This window comes from Callospermophilus lateralis, chromosome 4 (genome assembly GCF_048772815.1).
Source record: "Callospermophilus lateralis isolate mCalLat2 chromosome 4, mCalLat2.hap1, whole genome shotgun sequence".
Taxonomy (NCBI): domain Eukaryota; kingdom Metazoa; phylum Chordata; class Mammalia; order Rodentia; family Sciuridae; genus Callospermophilus; species Callospermophilus lateralis.
Genome location: NC_135308.1, coordinates 166,232,273 through 166,250,290, shown reverse-complemented (window position 1 = coordinate 166,250,290; position 18,018 = coordinate 166,232,273). Strand labels below are relative to the sequence as shown.

At 59.3% G+C, this 18,018-nt stretch overlaps 1 protein-coding gene across 1 annotated transcript in view; it reads left to right on the top strand.

Annotated features, from left to right (window-relative positions):
• Ttll8 (tubulin tyrosine ligase like 8) overlaps positions 1 to 9,135 on the top strand; it is a 37,333-nt gene extending 28,198 nt beyond the window's left edge. Inside the window, exons 10-14 of the mRNA XM_077109284.1 lie at positions 1,484 to 1,724; positions 2,932 to 3,367; positions 4,085 to 4,580; positions 6,024 to 6,125; positions 8,975 to 9,135. Coding sequence (XP_076965399.1) covers positions 1,484 to 1,724; positions 2,932 to 3,367; positions 4,085 to 4,580; positions 6,024 to 6,125; positions 8,975 to 9,135 — 1,436 coding nt within the window. The remainder of the gene's footprint in view (positions 1 to 1,483; positions 1,725 to 2,931; positions 3,368 to 4,084; positions 4,581 to 6,023; positions 6,126 to 8,974) is intronic.
• The last annotated feature ends 8,883 nt before the right edge of the window (positions 9,136 to 18,018 follow it).

Here is an 18,018-nt window from a genome sequence, read left to right as displayed (position 1 = left end):
GCTAAAGCAAAGACCAGCTTCTCTCTTAGAGCAGAGCCCTAACACTGCTTAGATTTTGTCTGTGGTTGTGGGTACTGCCTATTCAGGTTTTTTACTTCATTTTCTCAAATTACAGCCATTATTATATTCTGATTTTTTCCTAATGGAGTGAGTGTTTTTGTGTGTTTCGGTAGAACTCAAGGTGGTTTTCTCAATTTACCCGTGTTTTCAATCGATTTTTGGTGGCATTTCCAGTTTTCCTGTTAGGCACGTCCCCCTTATCTCTGACTTGAGTGCTGGACTCACTTGTCCCCAGTGCTGTGAGATTCCCTCTGTGGACAGCCTTCGCGGCACCCTCTTGTTTGTGATCCAGAATGCCCTCTTCTTCCTGGGTGTCCGAGTCAGCTTTATTTTCAGTTTGGATATTCTATTTGCATCCTGAAGTATTTTGAATAGTTTGTTGATCTTTGTGATCTTAAAACATGCATCAATGTGTGGTTTTGTGGCATTCAGTCCTGACCCTCTCCCTGAGCCTCCTCCTGCCTGGCAGGTGTGGTCCACACCCCGTGTCCTGCAGACTTCTTTCTGCTCTTCTGCCCACCCCTGCCCTGTACCCTGCCCGTCCAGCCAGCCAGACCTTCCTCCCACTGCATGGGCACCTTGACCCCTGTCTGCAGCCAGAGCACAGCACTGCTCTCTGGCCCCTGCTGGGCTCTCCCTGCTCCTGCCCAGGTGCCTGGGGCTCAGTGACTTCAGGAGTTGGTTGCCATGTCCTGAGCTCTTGTGTCAGGCAGGGTCTCCACTCCCTGGAACTGAAGGGACCAGTCTCGTGCCTCTGGAGTTCTGTGGACAGAGCGTCCCTCCACCCTGTGTCAGGCAGGATAGACCCAGGATAGACCCCTGGTGTCAGGAAACAGGCAGCCCCAAATCTCAGTGGCCCTCGGCAAAACGTTGTCACTCAGGCTTGTGGTCATTGTGGCTGGCCTGGGCAGACCGCCAGGCGCTCTGCCCATCAAGTCCCCTACCTGGGGACCTCATTCCCTCAGGCTTCAGAGTTGTCACGGCAGAGAAAGGCAGGGACGCCAGCACACAGTGAGGCCTGCCCTCCTGCCCACGTGTCCCAGCCACTGCAAGTCACCTGGCCTAAGGGGGTGATGGGAACCGCAGACCTGCCACGGCACAGAGAGAGAACTCAGGGACTCCACCTCCCACGCGCACCACGTCCATCAGGGCACCATTAGTGTCCTGACTGTCCAGCCCTCGAAGGTCCCACTGCCCCTGCCATGTCCCTCCTGGATCTCTGCATCCCCCTCTCTGGAGTGTGGACGGTGGCCCTGCAGTGGGCGAGCTGGGCACTAACTGTGGCTTCCTCCACTGAGGGTGAAGCTGCCCTGCCCAGCTGGCCGTGCTGTCTCCTGGTCCTGGACCCAAGGCAAGGTGGGCGCTGGAGCTGAGCTGGGACCATAGAGGCCGTGCCGCAGGCCTGAGCTGTGGCCTCTTGCAGACATAGTGTGCATGGACCGGGTGGAGGACATCCTGGAGCTGGCGGCTGAGGAACTGCCCACCAAGGACAACAAGTGGGTGGTGCAGAAGTACATCGAGACGCCCATGCTCATCTATGACACCAAGTTCGACATCAGGCAGTGGTTCCTCGTCACAGACTGGAACCCCCTGACCATCTGGTTCTACAAGGAGAGCTACCTGCGGTTTTCCACACAGCGCTTCTCCCTGGACAATCTTGACAGGTCAGTGGAGGGCTGTCATGCCCACAGTGCCAAGCACTGGGGTGTGTGTGGGCAGGTGCTCCAGCTGCCGACCGCTCTACACACTCACGGTCGCCTTCCACCACCAAAGCACTGGGGCACCAGGCAGAGGCTCAGACATCCGGGAACAGGGCACCCACGGTGGTGAACCCCACCTCACCAGGTACCAGCATGGACAGGACAGTGAGGGCCTGTCTGTGACTCCTAAGGGACGTGCCATCCACACGAGCATCCCCAGCCTCTGCCCGAACCAGGGCTTCCTCTTGCAGTTTTGTGAGTGGCCCAACAGAGACCTTGCTGGGATGAACTCTACCCTGACGGGGGGTGGGCAGCCACACCCAAGTCCCACCTGTTAGGTCACACCTGAGGTAGGGCTGCTGGCTAATTGTCCAGAACAAGGGGGTCCAGAGGGAGGGGATCTGGGAACTCTCTGTGCAAAGAACCCCAGGGAGCCCCCGCCAGCCCCACGCCTGCCCCACGCCTGCCCCACGATGCCTCACCAAGCCATGAGCGCCTGCCTGCAGGTCCCACACCTTTGCCGAGCCTGCTTCTCCACCTGGACCGACAGAGGATTCCAGAGTCTGCCTGCGTGGCTGTGGCCGCCTGTGCACAGACCCGAGTGGCAGGCAGGGCCTGTAGGCCCAGGGCCTGGCCCCACGGCTCTCTAGCTTCCAGAAGCTCCGACCTCTTTCCTTTCCCTCTACTTCACATGGTAGTGCTCACGTGTGGCTGTGAGAGCAGATCCCGCCCCCAGAACAGGTTGGAACTCCCAGCCCAGGGTGCTGGCCCGACACAGCTACAGTTCAAACAAAAATGTCCTCGGTCCCCAATGTCGCATTTATAGTCTCCCAAAAGGTGGTGTTTATTTTGAATCCATTTAGAGCCAGATAAGAGTATAACTAAGATGTCACAGGATCTGTCTCACCAAATCAGCCCTTCAAGGGTCAGTGTCCCTTCCAACATGCAGATAGGGAAACAGTCTTGGGGAGGTTGTGACAGTTCCCTGGGCTTCTGCATTGCCTCCGGACAATCCCGGTGGCCCCAGGTGGCACAGCCTGAAGAACCCAGTCCACTGGCATGGGCCCCTCCTGCCTCCACCTGGGTGTGGGGTCCCGAGCACAGCAAGGCCTGGGCCACCTGGGCGGGTGATGGAGGATGGCACCAGGCCTCACAGCACCTTGCCCTGCAGTGCCATCCACCTGTGCAACCACTCCATCCAGAAGCGGCTCAGGAATGACCAGGGGCGCAGCCCACTGCTGCCTGGCCACAACATGTGGTCCAGCTCCAGGTTCCAGGAGTACCTGCAGAAGCGGGGCCGTGGGGCCATGTGGGGCAGCGTCATCTACCCCTCCATGAAGAGGGCCATCACCAATGCCATGAAGGTGGCCCAGGACCACGTGGAGGCCCGCAAGAACAGCTTCGAACTCTATGGCGCAGACTTCATCCTCGGGCGGGACTTCAAGCCCTGGCTGATCGAGATCAATTCTAGTCCCACCATGCACCCATCCACACCCGTCACAGCCCAGCTCTGTGCCCAGGTACAGGAGGACACCATCAAGGTGGTGGTGGACCGCAAGGTCGACCGCAACTGTGACATCGGCAACTTTGAGCTTCTGTGGAGACAGGTAAGAGAGCAGTTGCCCCTTTGGCTGCAAGCACCTGTCCATGGGATGGGTTTGGGTCCCAAGCTGCAGCCACCTCCACTTCCTGTTACTGGAAGCAGCTGGGCAGAGCCACAGGCCACCAGCCCTGCTGGATCTTGGAGGACACGGGTCCAGAGCCCAGGTCTGGTGAGCCTGGTCCTGGTGTGCGCTGAGCGCTAGGCCTGCCCTGCTCCCCTGACTTCAGTCTTCTCTGCACTGAGCAAAGAGCTCACTCCAGACCCCGGGAGGTCTGGGCAGCCTGGCCACCTTGTCCCAGGACCTCTGAAGTCTAACTTTGCGCCCCTGGTTCTCAGCCCCTATCCTGACTCTGTGGCCACGGCTGGGTCCTGGCGAGCACTCCCTGGGCTCCCCGAGACTCCAGGCTGCATTTCCAGGGCCTGCTGGGCCTCCTCCCCTGGAGAAGTCTCCAGCAGGCTGGACAGCAGGGCTATCTGGGGCCTCTACCTCTGGGCTTCTGCACCATGGGTCAGGCCCTGTGCCCTAGATCACTCTGAAGGAGGCCCAGGTGCCTGGCTGAGGCCTCACCACGGAGGCAGAACTGGGAGGAAGGGCACCTCTGGTCCCCGGGTGTGGGGTCAGAGGACCACCCCTGGCCTGCAGGTCCCAAGAGCCACCTGGGGCCACATCACCCCGGAGTCAGGTGTGCAGGCCCACCCTGGCTCCGCATCCTCTCCCCAGCCCGTGGTGGAGCTGCCGCCCTTCAACGGATCCGACCTCTGCGTGGAGGGCATTGGCATGAAGAAGGCCAAGAGGCAAATGCCGCCCATTACCAACCTCAATTTCCCGGCTTCCCTCTGCGACGCTCAGCTACTCAAAGTGCGGGGCCCCTCGGCCGTGCTGGGCCCGGCGGGCGGCGCACCGCGCGGGGCTGTGCAGGACTGGAAGCGGGAAGACGCGAAGGCGCTCTGCTCCCCGCTGCCCGCGCCCCCGCAGCGGCCGGCAGAGCGAAGCTGCAGAGCGAGGCCGGCGCACGCCGAGGCGGGCGGGAAGTTCGCGCTGCCCGCCTGCGCCTGCCCGCGCGCGGACAGTAAGGCCCCCAAAAGCACCTTCTCCAAGGCGCCGCCCGCCGAACTCCTGGATGCGAGCTCGCTGAGCGTGCGCCCCCTGGCGCCCGCGCCGCAGAGCGCCAAGTCGGTGCAGACCTCGCTGTCCCCCACGCCACCCGCCGCAGCAGGTGAGATGCGCGCTCAGGACTGTGTCCCCAGGTCACCTGTGCTTGTTTGGGGATTGCAGCGGCTGTGTCTTGAAGGGATGGGACTGGGGCATCAGCATGGGGTCTCTGGTGGAGACAGTGCTGGGAGCAGGAATTCCAGTGTGTCCCTGCCCGGGGTCTCGGTGGGCGGTGCCCTGTCTCTCTGGATGTAGTGCAGATAGGTTTGTGCCAGAGTGTTTGAACAGAGCCAGGCAAGGGAAATGTCACTAGACCAACAGCTTCCCAAAGCGGCGGAACCACCAGGCTCTGGCCTTGGTTTCTTGAAGGTTCTGATGGAGCCATGTCGTGCCTGAGCTGGGGCAGTGTGGCTGGACTGTATCTGCACGCCAGTGCTGCCCCGAGTGTAGCCATGAGACCCAGGGCCAGCCAGCCCCCACCTTTTCTGCCTGGTGCACTCCCCTCCCACTGGCTGTCCCCTCCGTGGTCAATCTGTCTGTCTGACTTTACCTGGTCCCTCCCAGCAGCCCTCCTGGCCATGCCAGTCTCCCCTAGATGGGAAGCTCTGGGCAGGGCTGCCGCTCTGTCCCCTCCTCTGTATCCCCAGTGCCTGGGTATGCCCGCCTCCCAGCAGGTCTGCTGGACGTGCGGATGCACGGATTGCCCACGGGGGCTCCAGGCAGGAGCAGCACCATACCTCTGCAGGGCTGGCAGTGCCCCTGGAGGACACTGCCAGCCCCTTGTCCTACCTGTCACCAAGGCCTGTCTGTCCTACTGCCTGATGCCTGGCATCCCAGTGTGGGTGACTTCCAGGCTTACATTATTAAGACGGTGTCTCCAGGAAGACTAAGGGGCCTCCATGGGCCTGGGGGAAAGGTCAGCAGACAGACAGCTGCACCTTAGCTGGGTGTGTGCACTGCCCAACGTACCACAGCCTGAGAACAACAGACACTCTCTGCTCTGGAAGCCAGAGTGTGGGCAGGACTGTGGGGGCTCCAGGGAGGCTCCCTCCTGCCTCCTCCAGCTCCCAGGGCTGCTGGCTGCATCACCCCCTTAGGTCTGTCCCCATGCACACTGCCCCTGTGCCTGTACGTTCAGAATCCCTCATAAGGACAGCAGGTGGGCCTACCTGCTCCAGCATGACGTCATTCACTGATGACATTGGCAAAGATTCTGTTCCTAAATAAGGTCACCTCCACAGGTTCCAGATGGACGTGATTTGGGGGACACTGCCAACCCATTCCCTGGGTGCTGTAAGCAGCCTAGGGAGCAGGCTGGTCTGCACTCTGACCACCCCTGCAGCGGCCACTGCTCCCGACACCTCAGCACGGGCCTCTCTGTGGTGTACAGTACTCATAAATGGAATGCAAATCGCTCTTTCAGACACTTGGTGACCACGTAGGTTCCCTGTCCTGGAATGTGCCCGTCCACTGCTCCACGAGTGCTGGTCTTCCTCTTCATGTGCAGTTTCCTCTCAGCTGACTCTGATTGCAGAGACCTTCTCCCCACCCGGTGTCCTGTCTTTGCACTCCTTCGGGGTGTCCTTCGATGTAAGCATCGACTTCCTAGGTCAGGTGATTTCTTAGCACAGGGTCACGGAGGTGACTTCCAGAGGAGTCTTTCAGCAGACTGCTGCTGCCTTTTACCCCTAGGTCTCCTGGAACTGGCTTGTAGTGTCCTTTGGGTCAGGGTCTAGGTGACTTTTGTGGGTGCCGACAGGCCCCTGTGGGAAAGCCTCTCCCCGCTCTTGGGCACACATCCCCCCGTGACTGGTGTGCGTCCACTGGGCCTGCTGCGTGGGTCTGCTCTGCCCTGGGCCTGCATCCCCCAGGCAGGTCCCAGCCTCCTCTGCCGCGACAAAAGGCTCAGGGGTCACTCCAGTTGAACTGGGCTAACTGGGCTCACGAAATAACCACACAAGAGACACAAATACCTTTTTCTTTGGGGTCGCTGTGACGGCTCCTCTGACCTTAAGGGTCCGCAGAAAGAGAGAGAGCAGCGCTGACCCCTTTTATTGAGGAGAAGCTATTCAAATGAGGCCAGGGGTCAGGTTTCAGGGGTCTGAGTCTGTCTTCATGATGTCCACTGTCAGCAGGTTGACTGACACCTGGGTAGGCCACACCCAAGGGCAGGGTAAGAGAAGGGGACACACACAAGGCACTCCCATGCAGGATTCTATCCTAAACAGCCCAAGGGGTGATATTACAAAGGAACAGGTGAGCCTAGCTTCACCCGTGGGGCTGTAGCAAGACACACCCATTTCTGTGACTGAGCGCCTCAGCACCCAGCTGGGGAGTGTAACTCAGTCGTCCGTAAGGTTGGCTTCCCACACTCATCCTCCCTGGACAGGCCCCGAGCTCCTTGCGCTCTAGACAGGGTGCACAGAGGAGCACCAGCCGAGGCTCTCACTGGGGTTAAATCAGACTCACATATTAATTTGGGAAGGGCCGAGTCCTTCCCGGCCTCGAGTCTTCCAGTCTGTGAACACTGGGTGGCTCTCCATTTGTTGATCCCTCAGAGTTTTCAATAAACCCCTGTAGTTCTCTTTGTAAGGCTCTTGCTCTCTTTTGGGTAGATTTATTCTTCTTTTTCCTCTATTGTAAAATACAGCTGGTTTATAGAAATGGAGTTGATTTTTTAAATCCAGTCATCTCACAGGACACTTTTGTCAGTTTTATGGATCAATATTCCCTTGGATTTTTCACATAGGCGATCATATCATCTCATGAATCGTCTTCACCCTTATCATCGTCGTACCTTTTTTCCTTACTTAATCACCTGGCCAGGACTCGATCTGATTCGTCCATTCGTTCCTCTCTCACTCCGGGGCCTCAGGTGCACGTGCTGTGGCTGATCGTGGTTCTCAGCTCATGACACACTCACGTCCTTGCTGGGCTGTTTTTCCTCTCAGTCACTGTGATAAAGTAATGAGCTGCCGCCGCAGCGGCCTCAGCCCATCACGCCCTCCTGCTTTGCTTTTCTGGGCACCCTTGGTGTGAGCGCGGCCTGGCAGTGGAGCGGGACTCCCCAGCACTGAGCCGCTATTCCTACGCCCGCCAGTCCTGCCTGGGCGTCCCTTTCTGATTCTCGTTATTGAGCCTATGTGCTCTCTTTTAACAGACTTTGAACTTCGGCCATTCTTACTTGTAAGGAGGTATAGTAGTGCCCCATGGTGGGGAACGGACATTCCCACAGACGTCATGTCGCTGGTCCCTGTGGCTGCAGTCCCTGTGGGGATCCTGCAGCTCTTGGACCTGCTCGCCCGTGGCTGCGTTTAGGCTGTAGCAGGCTTTGCTTTTTGGGGCAGCGCTTTTGTGAACATCCTTATGCCCCATGGCCATGAGCAAGTGTCTTGTGAGTGTATTTCCAGGATGGAATTGCTAGCTCATGGGATCTGTTGATGCTTCGGTTAAGGAGACAACGGGAAGCTTGTGAGAGGCCTCCTGGACCCACAGAAGTGGGTCATCAGGTGCTGCCAGCGAGTGGACTGGAGGGGTGACGGGTGGTGGTTTTGATTGTGCTAATGTCTCACACACCCTTGATTGACAGCTGGGTTTCTTGGTGTGCGTTGTTGGTTGTGTGACTTCCTTCTGTGAAATGTCAATTCCTACCGTTGCCTTTTCTCCCAGTTAGCAATTTGTCCTCAGTTTTTTAAAAGATGCCCTTTGATCAGCAAAAGTTGTTCATTTTCGTGTGGCCAAATTATCGATCTTTTTCTTTCAGTGCTATTTTGGTTTTAGGAAATCTTTCCTTATCTCAAAGTTTAAAATACTACTCTCCTGTATTAATTACTAGAGCTTCAAGTTCTGTTTTTCGATGAACACCTTTAGCCCATCTGAAGTCGATCTGTGTGCACAGTGTGAGGTACGGATCGAACTCTACATCGACACAGACAACCGTCTTTTCAGCCACTTGTTGGACAACCTTCCTCTGATGGGCTGATGTCCCGCCTGGGTGCACAGCTGGGCCTGGAGCCTGCTCCACGTTGCTGGAAGTTCCTTTGTCCCAGCGCAGGGCCACACTGCCCAGCTGCCGCATCTTATATCTGCAGGGGAGGGTCCCTCTGGTTGTACTCTCTTCTTGACACATGTCACAACTGTCTTATGAAGTGTCACAGAAAGCCCTGCTGAGGGAGCGGTGGGAGTCACATTGAACCCATAGGCCAACTTGGGGAAACTGGTGATTAAGGATCTGCATTCCCACTACCTTGGACTTGTGACTGCGCCGCACGCTCCTTGGAGGGCATGTGCGTGTCATCACACCTGGTCTGGTTGCTACTGCACATGTGTCGTCTCTGCGAGTGCCTGTGTCCGTTGTTCTCTGCCGTTCACACTCCGGCTGCTCAGTGACCACCCTCCAAGCCCCTTGTTCTCTTGAGAGACTCTGCACATTCCCTGAGCTTTCTGTGTCTGCCCCAGGTGTGCAAGGAGTCCGACGCCTCTGCAGTCAGAGGGAGCCCTGGGTGCTGACCAGCGGTCACCAGGCCGCCAGCCCACACCAGGGCATGGGCAGCCCCCAGGGCGGCGTTGAGGGTGGGCTTGCTGCGCAGAGACCCGCCTACGGGGAGTGGGCGGCCTGAGAGCCACCGGCACCACTGCTATGCACCGTCTCCAGAACAGTCCTGACTGCACCAGGGAGGGACAGGGCAGCAGGTGGGGCCAGCAGTCACCCTCCACTTCAGCTAACTGCCCTGTAGCCCACCTAGTCCAGCTTCCTCGCCCTCTGTTCCCGCCTGTTCTGGATGGATTTGTTTCTTTCTCATTTCAGCTCTCCTTCTTTGGGGGTGGGGTTGAGCCCAGGAGGGCTCTCCCACTGAGCCGCGTCCCCAGCCACCCACTTTTTCCTTGGACTCTTTCTTTGGAAGAGGGACCCCCACACTGCTACTCAGTTAAGAAACCGTGTTCACAGGCCAGAGTCCTTTATTCCTTTGCCCCACGGGGCTAGCTCCCAGCAGGCGCTCCTGGGCGGTCCTCACCGGGCTTCTCTGCACAGGGTGGCTGCCTTCCAGTGAATGGCCTTTCTCTTTGGCTGCCTTTTCCTGACTGTTCTCCTTCACAGGGTTCAGGAAGCTGTCTGTGCTCTGAGACTGAGTTGCTCAGTTCACACGCTGAACCACTGTCCTCCGGCAGAACTGCCTGTTTGCCAGGTGACAGTGTGCTGGGTAATGCCAGGCGCTCTCCCAGGTTTTCCCTGGGGACACTCTCCAGGCGTGCTCTCTGAACAGCACCATTCCTGTAGATTCTACATACCTTGTAGATGCATGGTACAAGGGGACAGCTCCATGCTCCCACCAGCCTGGAGAACACGTGTGGGCCCCTCCCTGCCCTGTGCAGGAAGACGGAGGTTCTGGCCCAAAGAACCTTTTCACTTTCTGTTTTGAGGCCGGGTCTTGCTAAGTTGCCCGGCCTGGCTTTGAACTTGAGATCCTCAGCCTCCAGAGTCGCTGGGATCCAGGGTGTGAGCCACTGTGCCCTGCTGTCTCTCTTCCTCTGGTTTGGAAGCTGTGCACTCTGTCTCTGGTCAAATTGCTATTTAACAGGGGCTGGGGTTGTGGCTCAGCGGTGGAGCCCTGGCCTAGCCTGCGCCAGGCCCCGATCCCCTCCTCAGCACCACATAAAAATAAACCAATAAATAAAACAAAGGTATTTTTAAAAATTACTATTTAACAAAGCCCAAAGCAAAGAAAATCTTACTTTGGGGGTTTGCTCCCCAGCACTGGAAAAAAAAATCATACCTTTGCCCCGACCCAGATAACGTGATGACCTTGAGGCAGGGAAGACCCACCCCCCTACCCGTCAGGTTGCGGTGGACACGCAGCTCGACGCTGGCCCATCCACGGGCGTTATCGCCGCCATCGCAGCCACTGCCTAGGCTGACCTGTGTGAGCTCCTCGGGCCTCGGCCTCCCGGACCTCAGAGTTCCTTGGGGTCCCTCTCATTCATGAGAATGCCTCAAGGGAGCTTCTGGTCAGCAGGTGTCCCCTTGATGACAAGCCAGACTCTGCCGCAGAGCGAGTCCCGGGCATATCATGCTGCGCTTCCCCGTGCCTGGGAAACCTGGCCTTTAGACCGCTTCTTTTATATTTTTAATAACTTTTAATTACTTATGAGGCTGGGGAGTGCCGCGTACAGCTTAAGAGAAGAACAAAAGGGGAAATCTAAGTTATCAGGGTAACTTAGGCAGCCAAGCTAGTAACAGAGGACGAAGTTGTATTAATAAAATCAGGGGGCTGGGGTCGAGGCTCCGTGGTAGAGCGCTTGCCTCACATATGTGAGGCACTGGGTTCGATGCTCAGCACCACATATAAATAAATTAATAAAATAATCCCATCAACAACTAAAAAACAATTTATTGAAAAAAAATTAGAAGGGTGAGCCAGGCTCAGTGGTCACATCCGTAATTCCAGTAGCTCAGGAGGCTGGGGCAGGAGGCTTGGGGTTCAAGGCCAGCCGCAGCCACTGAGCGAGGTCCTAAGCCACTTAGCTAAGACCCTGCCTCAAAATAAAACAGAGAGGGAAACAGGCTGGGGATGTGGTGGCTCAGTGGAAAAGCACCCCTGGGTTCAATCCCCCCAGTACCAAAAAAGAAAAAGAAAACCAGAGCTTCATGACTGGCACACTCTAGATGCCCCACCCTAGGACCCAGCAGCCCACTTCCAGGTGCAGGCAGAAGACACAGGAACACGTGCTGCCTGTCATGGGGGAATGCAGAGAGGGACGACAAGCCAGACAGACCTTGAGGAGTGGCATCACAACCCACAGCTGGCTGCCACGCTTTACACAGTGGGACACCACCGTACAGTAGTGACGGGGACGAGTGGCACTGTGCCTCGCAGACTCCACGCTTCACGAAAAAGACTCACAGGGGACTGAAATTCTAAATAGTGGAAAAGTCTTCAGCTGCAGAGGAAAGAACAGGCAAATAGCACCGTTTTGAAACTGGTGACAGTGAAACCTAGAATTTCAGCAGACAAATCAAAGAGCCCGCCGCGTGGGCCCTTTGGATACACTCTGGATAAGGAATTGGGTCTTCCTTGTTCAAGCTGGGTTCTGTGGCTTCTTCAACCTGTGCGCCGCTGTCATTGTCACGGACTCCCTCCACCCCCAGCTCTCTAAACAGTGCGGCCACCGGGCTGTCTCCTTCGGCCGGCTGGGTTCCTGCACTGTGGTCTGAGATGCCCTCTTGCCTGGCTCTGGCTCATTCCGTCTTCATGGAATTCAGTGGATTGAATCCATTGAGTTTCAATTCCAGTTAATCTAGTTTTCATTTTTTAGAAGTTCTACTTTTTAATAAACGACTGGACTGGGGTGTAGCTCAGTGGTACAGCACTTGCCTGGGATTCATGAGGCCCTGGGTTCCACCCCCCACACACACACATTCACACAATATGTACTCATTTTTTTTTTTGGTACCAGGGATTGAACCCAGGGGTGCCTTTTATTTTACTATTATTTTTATTTGTTCCCCCGTCATTTTTATTTTTTATATTGAGACAAGGTCTCACTAAGTTGCTTAGGGCCTTAGTAAATTGCTGAGGCTGGCCTTAAACTTGCTATCCTCCTGCCTTGGCCTCCCAAGCCGCTAGGATTACGGATGATGCCATTGTACCTGACTGTATTCGTTTTCTATACTAGTTCTTTTTCTTGCTTGTGCTTTCTAGGGTGTATTTGAAGGTGTGCGTATTCTGTGTCTAGTGGTCTGGTAACCCCAATAACTGAAGTCCCTGGCCCTGATGGCTCTGTCTGCTGACACTTGTTCATATTTTATTATAAATTGCTCATTTTCTTTAAAAAAAAAAAAAAAAGCCGCGGGCCTTCTCTGCACTCTCTTAGAGTGGCCTTTGCCTCCACGGGGCCCTGGGGAAGGATGCCCCAGACATCTCTCTGCAAACCCGGTGCCCTGGGAATCTCTCGGGGCTAACTTGGGGATCGCCCGCGGGGCTCAGCACAGAGGAAGACCCCTCTTGGCCAAGGGGCGCAGGTGTGGAAGGTGTGGAAGGTGTGGAAGGTGTGTCCTGGTGCCGTGCTTTCACTGAGGTGCAGCCCTGGGCGGAGGCTGCTCTCTTGCTGGAGGCTCACCCCCTGCAGGGGTGCTCTTCCCCGGGGACCCACAGCCCCCGCCCTGGTGGGCGGAGCCTCAGAAGGAGCAGCTTCGGGGCCCCTTGGCCCCCTGCCCTGCGGGGGTCGATGGTTCCTCACAGTTTTGCCAGCTTTTCCTTCACTTCCTGGGGGCGCTTTGGGTTTTGATGCCCACGTCTGACCTGGATGCCCTACGGCCCACGGCCTGGGCGCCTGCCTCATCTAGGCAGCTCCTCTGCCCCTCAGCCACCTGCCTGGGCCTTCTCTGCCCGACCCATCCTTCCCTCCCCATGAAGGCTCAAGCCTGCCTCTAGGAGCTCGCGACCTGGGTCCCTGACCCTGACCACTGCTGCAGATGTGGCCTCCGGCCCAGATGGATCTCACCTGGGGCAGGGGGCTTGGCCTAGGCCCACCCCTTCCCTGAGGAGGGCTGGCCAGGCAGCCAAGACCAAGGGCCACTAGCCGCGGGTGTGGACAGGAGCAACCTGCCCTCATCTCCTGGCTGCCCTGGGCCCACCTCCCACCTTGGTCCTGGGCCCAGGGCGGGAGGGGCTGGGGCTTCTCCCAGAACAGCCTAGCCACTGGTCCTCCTGAGTGCCACCCAGGGAGGAGGCCAGAGGCGGCCTGGGGGTTGGAGGTGGTAGCTGTGGCCAGTGTCGTGAGCCCTGGGCCCCGCCCCGTGGGCAGGCTCCTCTCCCTTGACCTCCCAGCAGGGCGGGGGCGCCTCCCAGAGGAGCTGGTGGTGCTGCTGGGTACTGCTCTGGGGGTGCGGACGGTGCGGTGCCTCCGGAAGCCTGAATTGCGCAGTGTCCCAAGACACTGAGTCCCACAGGGCAGGGGCAAGGACACAGAGCCCCTCGACCTACTGCCCCTGGCGGGATCGCCTTCGCTTCTGGGCTGGGAAGCCAGTGGGAGGAACGACGGGGGCTCCCTCGACTGCAAGGCCTTCACCCTAGACAGGACGCCCCCACTGTTTGGCCTGGATTTGTGTGAGGCCTGGGTCAGAGTGTGAGGGCCACCTGAAGTGGGCGTACCCGGAGCAGGACTGCCTCCCCGAGGGGCGTGGCCTCAGGAGGACGGCGCAGTCCTCAGTCCGCCGGATGCGGCTTCAGGGGCCAGTGGGCGTGGTCATGGCCGTGGGTGCAGCCAGAGCTAGCAGATGAGGTCTCAGGGACAGGTGAGCACAGCTGAGATGGTGGCTATGGTCTTGGGGCTGTGGACAGGTTCTGGTGGGCAGCTGCCTGGTGTCTCCACCGTGGCCATGGCGGAGGCTCTCAGGCAAGGTCGGGGGCGGTGGGCGTGGCCGTTGAGTCCAGGGCAGTCTGGGCCTGGCCACGGGGTGGGCGTGGCCTTGGGGCCCTCGAGCCGCGGTGGGCGGGGCGTGGGCGGGCGGGGCGTGGCCTCAGCGCCCTCTCTCCCGCAGGGCGCGCCCCGGACCTGGAAGCCCCGCCGTGCCTGGTGTGCCGCTCCCTGACGCCCTCCCGGCCCTTCTGCGCCGCCGTCCTGGAGGGCGCCTCCTTCGTGCCGCTCGGCGGCGGGCGGTCTGGCAGCCCGTGGACCCCGTGACGGGACCAAGGCGAGGACCGGGACGAGGGAGCGTGCCCGGCGGCCCGGAGCCGGCCCGAGAGGGCGGTGCATACAGAGCTATTTTAGAGAAAGCGCAGTCTCCCCCTGGTGTTTCTTACGGAGCCCCTCCGCGCCCGCCCGCGTCCCTGCCCGCCCGCAGGACGCCTTCATTCATCCCTTCACCTGTTCAACAAACCTGGCTGTGCGGGTCCAGGTCCCTCGCACCTGTTTCCTTCCAGCCCGGTGCTGAGCGGGGAGTGGGGGTCATCTGGGTCCCGCCCCTCAGATTCCATGGCAGTGGACTTCTAGGTCCTCTGGTCGTCAGTGGGCCAACTGGGCCCAGGGGTGAGGGCCCCAGGGAGACCCAGGCATCGGGAAAGCCCCTAAGGCCCCCAGCTGCTGGCCCCTGTACAGGACCAAGGGTTCTGTCAGCAGAGACTGGATGGACCCGTGTGGACAAGGGGCGCTTGCTGTGGCTCATCTCCCCTGAAACCTGGTCCCCAGTGCAGCAGCATTGAGGGGTGGGGCCCTGGCAAGCCCCCGGGGTCACGGCCATCTGTTAGAGAAGCTGGCTCTGGTGGGCACACTGCGCAGCCTCCACTCGTGACTCCCTCAGCACAGAGGCCACCAGCACCAGACCTCAGCTGGGCCCCATGCTGTTGGGCTCCCCAGCCTCCAGAACTGTGAGCCGAATAAACCTCTGTCTTTGTGGATTTCCCGTCCTGGTGTTCAGTGACAGTCACAGACACGGTATCTACATCCCCCAGCCCTGTGAAAGGACCGGAGCCCCCTGGGCCTCAGCCTGGAGAGCTGGCAAGGGACGGGGGTCAGGGGCCCAGCGACATGGACTCCCTGAGACCAGTGCCCTGGCTCCATGGCCTGTATCCACCCTGAGGTCATCCACTCAGGTCACAGTGGCCCCTTTCATGACACTGGGAGGGCACATTTAGGGTAGCATGTGTGTCACCTGGAAAGGCCCATGTGGCAGCCTCTGCCACGCAGAGCAGCAGTCCTGCTGGGGGCCTTGGGCCAGGCTCTGGAGCCAGGCTCTGTGTCCTGGCCGGCTGTCTCCTGGATGGCCTTCCCAGGCCCTGCCAAGCTGGCCCGCTGCCAACTGCCATCAGGGCAGAAGTGGGCGTGAGTTTTCTCTCCTGCAGCATTCTGCCTATAGGCCAGCACTCCTGGGGACAATCCAGCCCACTCCACTTACCCAGTGGCCATGCAGGATGGGTGTCCAGTGCCCACCTGTAAGCACAGAGGCCCCAGCCCACCTCTCTAGACCTGGGGCATATTTCCCTGTGGGAAAGAGGCTGGGCCGCGGGCACAGGCACTGAGCTGGTAGGAGGGTGGGGGTCCCCAGCCAAGGGTGACATCAGCCAGTGGGTCCTGCTTCCATCCCATGTGGCTGAAGCCCCTCAGCCTGCTTCCTGAGTTCCCTCATGACGGGCCTCCTGCCCCGGGGCCGTCTGCTGGCAGGTGGGTTCTCCAATGTTCTATGCTCACAAAGGGCCCTCAGGTGCCCTGCTTGCAGAGGGACCACAGAGGGCCTCTCTGCCCCACAGCATCACCTTGGGCCCCAGGCCAGGGTCCCTCAGCAGCAGGCCTTAGGGCCCCCCGCCCGGAGTTCTCCTGCAGCTGCCCTCCCCAGCTGCTCTCACCGTCTGGGTACAGAGACAGGCACCCGGCCTGGCCTTGCACGGCCAGTTGCTGCTGTCTGCAGGCACCCTCTGACCTCCAGCCTTGGCCAGGCTGCCCCTGGGGACATGGGACCCACATGAACTAGTTAAAATAGGGCCAAGGCCTATGGCAGGGGCAAGGATGTCACAGTGGCAGCTGCCAGGGACGAGGCCAGACCATGGAAAGCAATGGGGCCCACCCCACATGAGGCTGGACCCCAGGACACCCCACAGGCTGTCCCGGCCCCAGGGAAGGGGCACCTTGGGATTTGCCAGGGGGTGAGGCAGTGTTCTCAGAGTAGACTTCAGGTTACACGGGGCCAGTGTCACGTGGTGTGGCCAGACACCCCCTTCCAGAGGTCCCCATAGAGGAGCAGTCGTGCCCTCAACACTGGGGCACAGAAGCCAGGTCAGGCAAGGGGCTCAGAGGGCAGACTTGGGTGCTGGGCAAGGCCTGCCCCTCGGGCCTCGGGATGGCTGGCTGCAGCTCTGCTCCCACATCTCCAGGGTCCCCACCCACAGCCTGTCCCCTCCCCAGAGAGGCCCGTGTGGGTGGATGACCAGCGTCAGGCACGAGTTCCTGCTCTTGACTCCTGGCCACACGGGCGCCCTTACAATGTCCAAGCCCCCACCCCAATCCACCCCACTCGTCACCACCCGTCTGTCTTGTTCTGTCCTCTACCTTCAGCCTCTCTGTCCCTGGATCCACCGAGTCTCTCGCACAGACTAGCACGGGAACCCCTGTAGTCTGAGAGGGAAGGTCTGCTGGAGGGTGTTGCGGGACCCTGCTGCCACCAGACATGGCCCTGCATGACCCACGGGTGGGAAAGGTGAGGCCCAGGCCTCCCGCAGACCTCCGCTGCCCTGCCATCTTGCTGAGACAAGGGAGGCGCTGCTGGAGGGTGTGTGTGCTGCCACCAGGTGGCAGTAGCACTCCCTGGCTCTGGGCTGGATCTGACACCCACTCCCCAGGGTTCTGAGACACCAGGACCCACAGCCACCTGGTCCACTGCCATGCCCGACGGTGCCCTCCCCACAGAAACCCCACCCCACTGGGCCACACCTGCGCAGCAGGGAAATGCTGAGGAGTGGGGCCGGCTGACGAGGGGTGCCCCTGGAGAAGCAGCGAGTTCCCACCCCGAGGGGGACAGCAGGGTCCTCCCAGACCCACAGTTTGACTGGGGAGAGTCCTCAGAGGTCTGTGCCTCGTCCACTCACCCATCAAGCGTGTGTCACACACCCACTGGGCCTCTAGGCAATGACCAGCACAGAAAAAATGTCATCGAGGAAGATTCTCAGTCTCTGCAGTTGGGGGACCAAGTCTGGGTCTGCCCAGGGCCAAGGGTCCTTGGGTCAGGACACTCCAGGGCAGGCTCAGGCAGTCCGGGCCTGGGTCGCTCCACCCAGAGATGACCTCTGCACAGGGATACAGGAAGCAAGCCAGAGATAGCCAGAGCTGGGGGCCCACACCAGCTTGGCATGGAGAAGATGCACCCAGGAGAGCCACTGGGGAGCGGGGACGGTGGCACCTAAACTAGGTGGTCCCTGGGAGCGGCAGAGGCCTGAATGGCTGCAGAGGTGGGGCCTGGGCTGTGGGTCCAATGAGCCAAGGAGGCCGGGGGAGGGCCTGGCAGGCAGGTGGGCAGCTGTGTGGGAGGTAGGGCGGTGGCCTTTCCCCGCAGGTGAGTGTCAGTAGGAAGAACAGTGTCTTGGCCTGGGTCAGCGGAGGAGGGGGACGTGGCAGAACCGCTGTGGACAGTCAGGAGCTGGTCCAGGCAAGTTGGCGGCAGCTATTAGACCTTTGTTCATTTCCACAGGAATGAACCCCACTCCCCTGGTGACCAGGGGAAGGGAGCCAGGCACAGACTTTAAAATTAGTGAAGTAGTGAGGACACAGGAAGGGCCATTCAGAAGAAGCAGAGTAGGGTCAGGGGAGGGACAGTCCTGGGCAGGGTTGGGACGGGGCTCATAGGGTGGAGCTCACGTACGGACGTGAAGAGGAGGGAGGCAAAGCACACCTTTATGGTGACCCCATCCCTCCCCCAGGACAGACAATCAAGTCAGCTGTCCCAGGGCTGGAGGAGCCGCTCAGCGGTGGCCACCAGGGTTCAACCCGGCACCGCAAAAGACAGAAACTCCAAA